Raw genomic sequence first — 13,387 nt, 5'->3', positions numbered from 1 at the left:
GCAAATACGAAGAACTCCTGAAGAGTTGATGATTTTTTGGTGGAAGAATGATTAAATGTTGGCTTATCATTTATTCAAAAATGCTCGTCTGAGCCTTAGGCGAGAAAACCTAATTAATTATGACGAGGCGAGGGACCGACCATGGAGTCATGAAACCGGCCCTGGGTTGTCACGTGACCGCCTGGCGATCACTTCATGAAAATCCAAAGTGTTTGGAAGAGTTTTGGTCCTAATACGAGCAATTGTGCAAATTAGGTCAAAACTGTGAAAATTGATGGGACCGGCTTCCATGAGCCAAAGAGCCAATCTTGGTCGGTCAAGATAGCGTGCTTGTATCCCCAAGGCTTCCGCGTCTCAGTCCTGAGAATTTTGATATTTTCTGGCGTGAAATTGAGCATCCATTCGAGAAAATATGCCAAAATTAGGGTTTCGACGAAACTGAGGAAAACACCATGAGATGATGAAAAATAATTATAAAATAAGGAATGAGGAGGCGTGGGACCGCCGTGGTCAAGGCATGGTCGGACGGTCGTGACCACGGTCCCGTGGTGCCTTTTCCTTAATTTTATAATATTTTGATGATTTTATGAAAAATTCATGAATTTTGAGAAATTTGATGAATTTAGGGAGTTTCCATGAATTGAAGGAGTTTTCATGAGTTCAGGAAAGCAAAAAATATTAAAATAATAAAAACAAGGGCATGTGGGACCGTGTAGGCGCGGCCAACCGGATAGGGCTCGGTCTCACGAGTTTCCCTAATTTTTTAATATTTTTAGGTATTTTTGATGATTTGAGGAATTTTTCCTAATTTAAGAGAAATACCATAAAATCAAGGAATTTGATGAATTCAAGGAAAAATAGGATAAATAATAATAAAATAATAAAGCAAAGAGCGTGTGGTGCCGTCTAGGGCATGGCCGGCCGGCTAGTGGCCCGGTCCCACAAGTTTTCGTTATTTTATTTTATTTTATTATTATATGATGATTTGTGCAAAAATACCATGAAATCAAGGAGTTTTTTCATGAAATTAGAGAAATAATAATAATAATAATAAAATAATAAGGAACCATGGGGTGTGGGGCCGGTTGGGACCAAGCCATGGCCGGTTGGCCAACGGTCACGCCCCACACTCCTTTCCTTAATTTTATATTATTTTTTATGGATTTATGGAAGTACCATGAAACCGAGGAGTTTCCTCGAGACGAAGGAGATTTGATAAAATGAGAGAATTTTCATCAAATCATGGAAAATAATAAAAATGCATTAAAAATATAAAACTGGCGTGGGATTGACCACGACACGGTCGGTCGGTCGTGTGTCCGTGCTCCCAGCACCCTGGTCAATATTTTTAATTATTTATTATTTTCTTCTCTATTTTGTATAGGTTCATCGTTTCGTTGTATTTTGAAATACTTGTTCGTGCGGTGACTGTTAGTGTATCGTCGTTGAATACACCTTCACCATTTGAATCGGGGCTTACTTAGAAGTAGCTCAGACGCCCGGTTGTTGATTATTTATTACTAATTGTGGAATTCGGTGGAAAATAATTCACAAAACTGAGCAATGAGATGTTTATTATTAATTCGTAAGATCAGATGAGGATTCGACTACGAATTCAGAATAATAAAGTGAGCATTACCATTCCGTGGGATCGTAGATTCAACCATAGAATCAGAGTAATTAATATTTATCCATTACCATTTATGAGACCAGTTGTGGATTCGATCATGAAATCGGAGTAATGAGATAATATAGTTGTTGCTATTCTATGAGATCAAGATGTGGATTCGATCATAGAATCAGAACAATTATTTATTACCATTCCATGGGACCAGTCGTGGATTCGACCATGGAATAGGAGCGATAATAGATTATTATGGGAATTCAGTAGTGAATGTCACGACATAATTAATCTTAATTAGGAATAATTAACTTTGTGGCCCTATACTAGCAGAGAAAGCTGTGTAGGAGCATTAATTATCCCGATATGAGCTTGTCGGTAAGTCATATCCTTTATATAGTCAGGGTAAACTTGTTGTTTGTTCCTGAAAACGTTATCGCTCTATACTAGCAGAGCAAGCTGTCTAGGAGCCGTCCATCTCGTGATACTATATAGAAATAATCACTGAAAGTATTCAGTATTCATGAGATATGTCGTTGTCCAGTCGTGAGACTACATATCTACATGTACTCTGAGAGAAAGTACTCTCCGTTGAGAATTCGATGAGAGACCCGTGTCTCGATACTCACGTCTGATTGCTGAATCAGAGCTTCGTATGATTATGAGTTTAAGATTTTAGCCTTTCTCGAAAATCCACCATCTACAAATACCACATCCATGGTATTGGTGGATTTTAGCAACGCTTTTAACCTGGTTAATAGAAGCGCAATGATAGTTGAGGCTCCACAGCATTGCCCTGCTATTTCTAGATGGATCGAGTTCTGTTACTCCAATCCGGCACGCCTATACTACAATAATCATACACTTTCTTCTTCACAGGGAGTGCAGCAAGGTTACCCATTAGGGCCACTACTATTCGCTTTAACTCTTCACCCTCTCGTGTAGAAAATTCATAGCTCTTGCAATCTCGATCTACAGGCGTGGTATCTAGACGATGGTACCCTCATCGGTGATACTATGGAAGTATCCAAAGCCCTAGAACTTATCCAGGCTGAAGGTCCCGACAGAGGGTTACATCTCAACACTGCCAAGACAGAACTCTTGTGGCCTACATGCGACCCTCGCAGTGATATAACAGGCCTATTTCTTTCCAACATAGGGAGACCGACTAATGGTGTTAAATTACTGGGCTCCCATGTTAGTCTTGATCTTCAGTTCTGTAGCCAACTTGTGCTAGAACGTATACATATGTCCATTCAACTTATGTCAGAAGTACGCAAATGACGAGACCCGCAGTGCGAATTGCTCCGTCTTCGTAGATGCACTGGCGCTTCTCGCCTATATTTCTCTATGTGTACCACATCCCCAGCAGCAGTTCAGCAGGTGCAGACGGCTTTTGATTCACACCTTTTTAAATATCTGCAATAGCTCATCACAGGCGACGGACCAGGCATTGGGCCTCTGCAACAACGCCTAGCATCTTTACCTCTAAGGGACGGTGGGTTGGGCATCTACTGTATGTCAGACACAAGTAATTATGCATTCCTTGCTTCATGTGCACAAACTAAATCCCTATAGGATAAAATTCTCCGGAATACCAACACTCCTGAGCTTTGCTCCACTTTTCAACTAGCGCTGGACCTATACATCCAAAAATGTGGGTTTCCGTCTTCCTTCAGCATCGACGCTACTTCCCCCCCATCTTATGAATACCCTGGCAGTTAACTACTTCGAGGTTGTTAAGAAAGGTATGCCTTCATCTTTTCACATGACTGAACGAGATGCGGTTTTATGGCAGTGTAACAAAATTAAACACGCACAAGATTATGTTTTGGCATGTCCTATTAGTGGCCTCAATCAGAATATTGGTCCACGTCAGTTTAGCGCAGTCATGTGCTATCGGTTGGGTATTCCACTTTTCGAAGCTGGCAACCGATGTTCTAGTTGTAGTAGAGACATGGATATCTTTGGCGATCACGACTTACATTGTGCTAGCGATATAGGAATTAAATTTCTCCATGACCTCGCTCGGGATACCTTAATGGATGTATGCAGTAGATCTTGTGTTCCTGCCAGAAAGGAAGTAAAGTTGGGTTTCCTCTTGGATGTTGGCTCTAGTTTGTGACCTGCGGATATTCTCATTTGCAACTGGGAAAGGGGCAATGATACTTGTTTCGATGTCACCGGTGTGTCTCCTTTCACAAGTGTAGGGGTACGTGCTTTCAAACCAGGGCAGGCAATTTCTAACGCTGTCTCTCGTAAGCACAACAAGTATTTGGATAAACGCATCTCACATGGGTACAATTTCAATGTTCTTGCTTTTTCCACCCTTGACGAGCTAGGTCCGAATATGATGACTTTTCTTAAGAGATTGAAGAATTGCATAGCGCGTCATGATTTTAATTCTAAAGTTGGAAACTATTTGTTTCACATAATATGGCTTGTTATTCAAAAAGGCGTTGGTGCCCAGCTTGTGGCTAGGATACCAACTAACTCTTTGTAATTCTTATTTTCAAATTAATATAGATACATATATAGATACATATATATATATATATATATGTATGTATTTTGTTGTTAATTTGTTACTCAAATATTATTATTTTTTATTTTATTATTTTTTCACTCAACCCGCAAATAATCTAATATATTTGTTTAGCTGTTTTTTGAGCATGAAAAGCTTGGAACATTTTTTTATCATTATTACTATTATTTTTTATGTGTATATATATATATTTTATTTGTGGTATGTTAATAAAAAATGCTAATATTTTCCATGTTCTCAGACTATGTCGAACCTCTCAAAATTGGAATTTGTTGCTCTTAACTTGACGGGGGAGAACTACTTGTCATGGATTCTTGATGCTAATATTCATCAATGCTATGAATTTGGAAAACACTATCGTTGAAGGAAACGACGAATCCCTGGAGGATCGTTCAAAAGCCATGATTTTCGTTCGTCGTCATCGTGACGAGGCATTGAAATCCCAATATTTGACAGTGGAAGATCCATTCTCATTGTGGTCTGACTTGAAAGATCGCTATGACCATCAAAAAACCGTCATACTCCCTCGAACTCGACATGAGTGGATGAACTTGCGTTTGCAAGATTTTAAGACGGTTAGTGAGTATAATTCTGAACTTTTCTGGATTGTTTCTCGTTTAAGATTATGTGGAGAAGTTGTAAATGAATATGATCTTTTGGAAAATACTTGCTCAACTTTTCATGCTTCAAATGTTCTCTTGCAACAACAATACCGCGAGCGGAGGTTTGAGAAATACTCACAATTAATTTCTTGTCTTCTTGTGGCTGAGCAAAACAATGAATTATTGATGAGAAATCATCAGTCCCATCTCACTGGTACTGTTGCAACACCTGAAGTGAATGCCAGTTCATCTCATGGACGTGGGAAGGGCCATTGGCATGGTCCCAAGCGCCACAATAACAAGAAGAAGGGTGGTCATAATGACGGCAAAAGGGGAAACAACAACAACCTCCCCCAGAATAAGAGCAAAGGAAATGGTTTACAAAACAAGCCTAAGGAAAACAAAGAGACTACTTGTTTCCGTTGTGGCATGCAAGGACATTGGCCCCACGTCTGTCGTACTGCCAAACATCTGGTCGATCTGTACCAGGCATCTCTTAAGACACAAGGAAATAATGTCGAAATGAATTTTGTTAATTTTGAGAATGGGGAGACTACCCACTTCGACATTTCAGATTTCCTTCTCCAGGAGAATAACAATGAATCTTGAAATTATGGATTGGCACTCCATTTCATTTTCAGTAGGATTTCCCATTTCCCTAAAGACAATTTAACTATTCTTAGCAGTGATTATTGTTAGTATTTGTTTTTCTACAATGATGTGTTTAATTTTTCTGTTTAGTTGAACTTTGCTTTCATGATGTTTTGCTTCTTAATGAATTTAAGTTTAATTTTTAAGGTATACTTTCTATTATTTTACATTAATTTTTGAATTATATATATATATATATTTTTTTTAGATATGGATATTGTTAAAGACTTGAGCACTTTTAATGCAAGTGATAAGGTTATGTGCATTGTAGATAGTGCAACAACACATACAATTCTCCAAGATAAGAGATTCTTCTCACGTCTAAAACTAGCTAATGCTAATGTTAGTACCATTTCAGGAATATCAAATATAATTGACGGTTCCGGAAGAGATTTTATATTATTACCTAATGGTACAAATTTAAATATCCAAGATGCCTTATATTCTAGCAAATCCACAAGAAATTTGCTTAGTTTTAAAGATATTCGTCAAAATGGGTATCATATTGAGACTATTAGCGAAGATAATATTGAATATCTTTGTATAAATTATATTATCTCAGGCAAGAAATGTGTGGAAAAGCTCCCGGCTTTTGCATCTGGATTATATCACACTAGTATAATAGAAACACATCTTGCAATATCTGATACAAAGATTTTAAACTTTGGCATGACCGTATTGGTCATCCGGGATCTACGATGATGCGTCGGGTTATAAAAAACTCACATGGTCATTCTCTAAGGAATCACAAAATTCTTACGCGTCGTGATTTTCCTTGCGATGCATGCTCTCAAGGAAAATTAATAATTAGACCATCTCCAACAAAGGTTGGCATTGAGGCACCTAATTTCTTACAAAGGATTCAAGCAGATATATATGGACCTATCCATCCTCCTTGTGGACCATTTAGATATTTTATGGTCCTAATCGATGCATCAACCCGATGGTCTCATGTTTGCCTACTTTCATGTCGTACAGTAGCTTTTGCAAGGCTACTTGCTCAAATCATACGACTAAGGGCACAATTTCCAGATCACCCCATTAAGACTACTCGTCTTGACAATGCTGGTGAATTTACATCTAAATCATTTGATGATTATTGCATGTCAATTGGAATTGACGTTGAGCATCCTGTTGCTCACACACATACCAAAAATGGTTTAGCAGAATCTTTTATTAAACAATTACAATTAATCGCTCGACCATTAATTTTGCGGTCTAAATTACCAATTTCTGCTTGGGGTCATGCAATTTTACATGTGGCAGCGTTGGTACGTATCCGAGCTACCAATTATCATAGTTACTCACCTATATAGATTGTATTTGGACAACAACCAAATATTTCACATTTAAGAATTTTTGGTTGTGTTGTATATGTCCCAATAGCCCCTCCACAAAGGACTAAGATGGGCCCACAACGCCGACTTGGAGTTTACGTTGGTTTTGACTCTCCATCAATAATCAGGTTCCTGGAACCATTAACAAGAGATGTTTTTAAGGCACGTTTTGCAGACTGCCATTTTGAAGAGTCAAATTTCCCGTCGTTAGGGGGAGAAAAGCTAAAGCTTGAGGAACGTCGTGAAATTTCATGGAATACTCCCTCTTTAGATCACCTTGATCCTCACACTAGTCAATGTGAATTTGAGGTCCAAAGGATCATACATTTGCAAAACATTGCGAATAGAATGCCCGATGCATTCATAGACACGGGTAGAGTAACAAAATCATATATACCTGCTGCAAATACTCAGCGAGAGTACTCTGAAGAACAAAATGATGTGTCTAAACCACGCTTGAAGCGTGGAAGACCTCTTGGTGCAAAAGATTCAGTTCCGCGGAAGAAAAGAAAGGATGTTGGGAATCCGGAAAACAACACATCCGCAAAATCAATGATTGATGAATCTAAAATTATTGCACATGAAGAGGAAGATGTACCTGAAAATAAAGAGATCTCTATAAATCATATAGGTACATAAGGACTATTGGATCGGAACAACATCATTCATGATCATAAATTTTCTTATGCAATTGCCTTGGATGTATTTGAAACTACTGATGATCCTTAACCACTAAGTGTCGAACAATGTCGACGTAGAACTGATTGGCCAAAGTGGAAGGATGCAATCCAAGCAGAAATCGAGTCATTAGCAAAACGTGAAGTTTTTGGTCCCATTGTTCAGACACCAAACAATGTAAAACCCGTCGGATAAAAATGGGTATTTGTACGAAAATGCAACGAAAAGAATGAGATTGTAAGATACAAAGCTCGACTTGTTGCGCAAGGTTTCTCGCAGAGACCTGGTATTGATTACCAAGAAACGTATTCTCCGGTAATGAATGCAATTACTTTTCGATTTCTGATAAGTTTAGCAGTTTCAGAAAATTTGGGCATGCATCTTATGGATGTAGTCACAACATATTTATATGGCTCACTAGATAGTGACATATACATGAAAATCCCTGAAGGGTTTAAAATGCCTGACGCAAGCAAATCAGCTGAAAGAGGCATGTACTCAATAAAGATGCAAAGATCTTTGTATGGACTAAAGCAATCGGGGCGAATGTGGTATAATCATCTTAGTGAATACCTGTTGAAGGAACGTTATATTAATAATGTTATATGTCCATGTGTTTTCGTCAAAAGATCAACTTCTGGTTTTTCTATCATTGCAGTTTATGTTGATGATTTAAATCTTGTTGGGACTTCTGAAGAGCTCATAAAAACTGCTAATTATTTGAAAAAGGAATTCGAAATGAAGGATCTTGGTAAGACTAAGTTTTGTCTTGGTCTACAAATTGAACATTTGTCAAATGGTATCTTTGTTCATCAATCTACATATACAAAGAAAGTTTTGGAGCGATTTCATATGGACAAAGCGCATCCATTAAGCTCTCCAATGGTCGTTAGATCACTTGATGAAAACAAAGATCCATTTCATCCCAAAGAAGATGGTGAAGAACTTCTTGGTCCAGAAGTGCCATATCTAAGTACAATTGGGGCATTGATGTATCTTGCAAATTGCACAAGACCTGACATTGCATTTTCTGTTAAGCATCTCTTGCGCTACCTTAGTGGAACAATTGATTTGGGTTTGTTTTATTCAAAAGAATCTAATTCAAAATTAGTAGGATATGCAGATGCAGGTTATCGTTCTGACCCCCACAAAGGTCGATCACAAACAGGTTGTTTGTTGACATATGGTGATACAACTATATCTTAGCGTCAGTAAAGCAGACACTAGCAGCTACCTCTTCAAATCATTCTGAACTTTTGGCGTACCATGAAGCAAGTCGTGAGTGTGTGCTGCGAAGTATGATTCATCATATTCAGGAATCATGTGGGCTTTCTTCGACTAAAAACACTCCAACAGTATTATATGAAGACAATGCCGCTTGTATTGCACAACTCAAAGATGGTTATATCAAGGGTGATCGAGTAAAGCACATTTCTCCTAAATTTTTCTTCACACATGAACTTGTAAAGGAGGGAGAAGTTGAAGTAAAGCAGGTACGGTCAAGTGAGAAATCTTGCTGATTTATTCACTAAATCATTACCAACCTGCACATTCAAGAAGCTGGTTCATAAGATTGGAATTAGGAAACTCAAATACCTGTCAAGTTAAAAGTGTTATAGAAGCTGTAAAGAGGGGGGAAACTTTCTAATCTAAACTCTTTTTCCTTCGCTTTGGTTTTTACCACAGGGTTTTCTTAGCAAGGTTTTAATGAGGTAGTTCTATCAACATTCACCACATATTGCACTCTTTTTCTTTCGCTATGGTTTTTCCCACTGGGTTTTCCTAGCAAGGTTTTAACGAGACAACGTTTTTACGTGGTGGACATCTAGGGGGAGTGTTATAAAATAATTATATGGAGATGAACCACCACTCCACTAATTCATAGTAATTAGGCTCTTAATACCCACTTTATGGGTGTTAATTTTGTAACTCTTGTAACCCCCTTATTCTAGGTGTAATTGGTGATTTAATGGTGTAGTTATTTCCCTAATGGAAGAAAGCCTATATAAGAGGTCTTTTCCTCCTTTGTAAACAAACAAGAAATCAACAAAGTTTATCTTCTTCGACTACTATATTGCTCTTCTATTTGGTCTTTTCATTTGGTTTACACTATAATCCCTTTCTCTTTGTGTTTCTTTGTTATACTTTGATTTTTATTTTGTTTAGGGTTATTTTGTTTTTGGTACTCAGGTTTTGTCCAGCTTTTGAGTTTGGTATAACATTTGTCCAGCTTGGTGTTTGGTACTTGAAAATAACGTTGGCCCGCGTTGACTCTGTTATATATTGAATTTTGTTAAAGGAATTAATAAATAATTAAAAAAATGATAAAAATGTAATTATTAGATGAGTTTACTATAATACTCTTCACTTTGCTAATATTTACATTAGGTCCGACGGCTTTAGTAAACCCATTAGCCTACGGTCACGATCTAATATATTTTTCTGTCGGGAAATCGAGGTTACGTTAATCTCGAACCGACATGTTTCCATAAAAGTACGTTGCATGAAACATCCTACTTTAGATAACTTAACTCGAATCCTTCTCTTACATTTTTAGATTAGCATGATCGGATAATACTAGCACGAATACATAATCAATACGATAATAAACATTCACACACGACACAAAGATTACGTGGTTCACCTTTGTAGGATACATCCACGGCCAAATCCACCCCGAGAATCTTCATTATCATAACAAGTTATTACATCAACACTTTATATAATCAACTAGTTATGTAACCCACTAGCGCTTAACGTTAGAAACAACAAGACATATTACGAAGAGTTTACCTCTTCCTTTGTTCTTCTTCTTCCATAAACCTCCACCGCCATGGTTGCTTCGACTTTAGACAAGAACATGAAGAACATCATGAATTCTAGCTTCCCCCATATGAACCCTAGAAACCCTATATTTCTCCCATACCCGTTCTCTCTACAAGTCACTCTTCTCACATAATTTTTGCCCCATCACCAACCATTGTAGGACACAACGGTTGTGTGACCCAAACACTCTCATAAAGAGATGATTCTCCAAGAGAATGTATTTCTACTCACAATATAGGCCTTCTTATATAGTAGACAAATCCTTGCTTCCCAAGTCTTCTAGAACTTCTAAGAATAGTCTTCCACCTTAATTAGGTAACCCTAAACTTGGAAAACACTCCTCCAAACCTTCATGCAAGTTTCCTAATACAATTAAAACTTTTAGACATTCCAAACCCGAAACTTCCCTTTAGCGACGGTTTTGACAGCATTAGATCACTGTTTCTGCTTCCAAAACTGTCACCTAAAGTCCAATTTCAGCCATATAGTTTTGTATACGGAACAAAACCCCAACAATCACCACCTTTTGTGATGTGAACAAAACCTTCATCTTCACTCCAACAAAGCATGAATGTTTACCACCTTATACAAGGCCATCCTCGCGGACATCATCACTAGCACGAATCAAAATTGTCTTGTACTTTGAGCTTGAACCACCACCTAAGCCAAATTCCTCCTTTGCACTTGCACCGCCGAAATCGACATCACCACAAACAATTTCTTCATATACTTTATACAAGTTTCTGCATGACTTGTATCAAACTACTTCGTCGCCATGATCACTCATAATTCCACCTTCGTAGAATACTTCTACTTCGACGCATGTCTAACACTTGACATTATTTGAACTGAGCCTTTCAAAAAATTCCATACGGATTTCACCAACTCCAAGAACCAAAAATCTTGAGTCATCCTCCATGTAGACAAAACATGCTACAATCTTCATATATTGTGTATGAACGATCGTCACCAAGCACCACCATGATTCAAAACATTCTCCTGACAATATTTGCAGACGCCAGTTGAACCCATAAACGATTTTCTCTTGCAAAGAAAACACCTTCAACTCGAATCATAGTCACACCAAGCAAAGTTGTCGAATCTTTCTTGATGTCGTCATATTATTTTTTCGGTCTTGATTTACTCATCATCTTCACGATCTATATCATTCTGCTACGAACCAAGATTTTCTCTTGTTTGAAACCTCTTGTTCAAATTACCAAATTACTGCCATCTTTATCCACGCTCACCGCACCACTTGTCGGGAAACCGAGGTTACGTTAATCTCGAACCGACATGTTTCCATAAAAGTAAGTTGCATGAAACATCCTACTTTAGATAACTTAACTCGAATCCTTCTCTTACATCTTTAGATTAGCATGATCGGATAATACTAGCACGAATACATAATCAATACGATAATAAACAATCACACACGACACAAAGATTACGTGGTTCACCTTTGTAGGCTACATCCACGGCCAAATCCACCCCGAGAATCTTCATTATCATAACAAGTTATTACATCGACACGTTATATAATTAACTAGTTATGTAACCCACTAGCGCTTAACATTAGAAACAACAAGACATATTACGCAGAGTTTACCTCTTCCTTTGTTCTTCTTCTTCCATAAACCTCCACCGCCATGGTTGCTTCGACTTTAGACAAGAACATGAAGAACATCATGAATTCTAGCTTCCCCCATATGAACCCTAGAAACCCTAGATTTCTCCCATACCCGTTCTCACTATAAGTCACTCTTCTCACATAGATTTTGCCCCATCACCAACCATTGTAGGACACAACGGTTGTGACCCAAACACTCTCATAAAGAGAGGATTCTCCAAGAGAATGGATTTCTACTCACAATATAAGCCTTCTTATATAGTAGACAAATCCTTGCTTCCCAAGTCTTCTAGAACTTCTAAGAATAGTCTTCCACCTTAATTAGGTAACCCTAAACTTGGAAAACACTCCTCCAAACTGTCATGCAAGTTTCCTAATCCAATTAAACCTTGTAGACATTCCAGACCCGAAGCTGCCCTTTAGCCACGGTTTTGACAGCATTGGATCACTGTTTCTGCTTCCAAAACTGTCACCTAAAGTCCAATTTCAGTCATATAGTTTTGTATACGGAAAAAAACCCCAACATTTTCATCCATCATTAAGCACACATCTCTCAAAAGAATCACTTCTATCATCTTCCTAGACGTCACAACCGGCATAAACACTTACTCCTCCTAACTTCCCTGACATTCACAGTGCATTCTCCTCAACTCGTGTGCTAACTAACTGTAACCACTTCACACAAAACTCGACGACAACCAACGCCATCTTCTTTCCATCTGTTCTTCAGCAGCAACAAATCTTCACGATTTTCAGTCTGTCCAAATCTCTTAAGCCAACTCCATTCTTTTGTTCGTTCCAGCCACTACTAATTGCACCAATTCGTGTATAATCCATCACTGCCAACTAATAATTCAGCATACAAGTGAGAAAATCAACACAATTTCGACCACCATTCATACGAGAACTGTCAAATTCAATTGATAATGATGATCATTATTTCTCAGTTGAAAAATATTATTTAAATCCATTCAATATACCAGCAACGCCACCACTGACTTCAATTGAATCAGCCATTAGAAACAACCACTTCCATGTTTTGTTGCTGCCAAATTGAGATGTCAAGAGCAGTATAGATTTGCATCAAACGCCTCCCAATTAATTCCTATCGTGATTTTTCTCAAACGCTCTTTCAATCTGTACCCTTGAAATTGTCTTCTAATCTCTCTCAACAATGGAAGAAATGAATCGACACAACCACCATTCATTAAATCCAGAATTGGGAAAAATTCCATTAACATCATCATTAACTCCCTACATCCCAACTAGCAATTCAGTATACCAACACTTGAATTTCTAAAATTCCATTCACAACGAAAACCTCCTCTTACCAGAATCTTTTCTTCTGCCTCTATTTAGCCAAAATCCTCAAAACCAAACCCTATCTCACTGATATTTCAATTCATTGCATGAGACTTAACTTCATCTGAAATTTCAACCTAATATGTTCAATTAACTCAATACCCATCTTTAATCTCATCCCCAAGAACCCTAAAT

General features: G+C 37.9%; 1 protein-coding gene across 1 annotated transcript; it reads left to right on the top strand.

Annotated features, from left to right (window-relative positions):
* Positions 1-4,504: 4,504 nt before the first annotated feature.
* Positions 4,505-5,377, top strand: LOC113296310. Its single transcript, XM_026544620.1, has one exon. It carries the CDS (start codon positions 4,505-4,507, stop codon positions 5,375-5,377), a length of 873 nt encoding a protein of 290 aa, XP_026400405.1.
* The last annotated feature ends 8,010 nt before the right edge of the window (positions 5,378-13,387 follow it).

Source organism: Papaver somniferum, chromosome 7 (assembly GCF_003573695.1).
Source record: "Papaver somniferum cultivar HN1 chromosome 7, ASM357369v1, whole genome shotgun sequence".
NCBI classification, from domain to species: domain Eukaryota; kingdom Viridiplantae; phylum Streptophyta; class Magnoliopsida; order Ranunculales; family Papaveraceae; genus Papaver; species Papaver somniferum.
The sequence above is the reverse complement of the archived record's forward strand: the minus strand, read 5'-3'. Positions and strand labels throughout refer to the sequence as shown.

Bases quoted from the DNA above. Each gene is read 5' to 3' on its own strand.
- LOC113296310 (XM_026544620.1), top strand. From the start codon at position 4,505: ATGAATTTGGAAAACACTATCGTTGAAGGAAACGACGAATCCCTGGAG.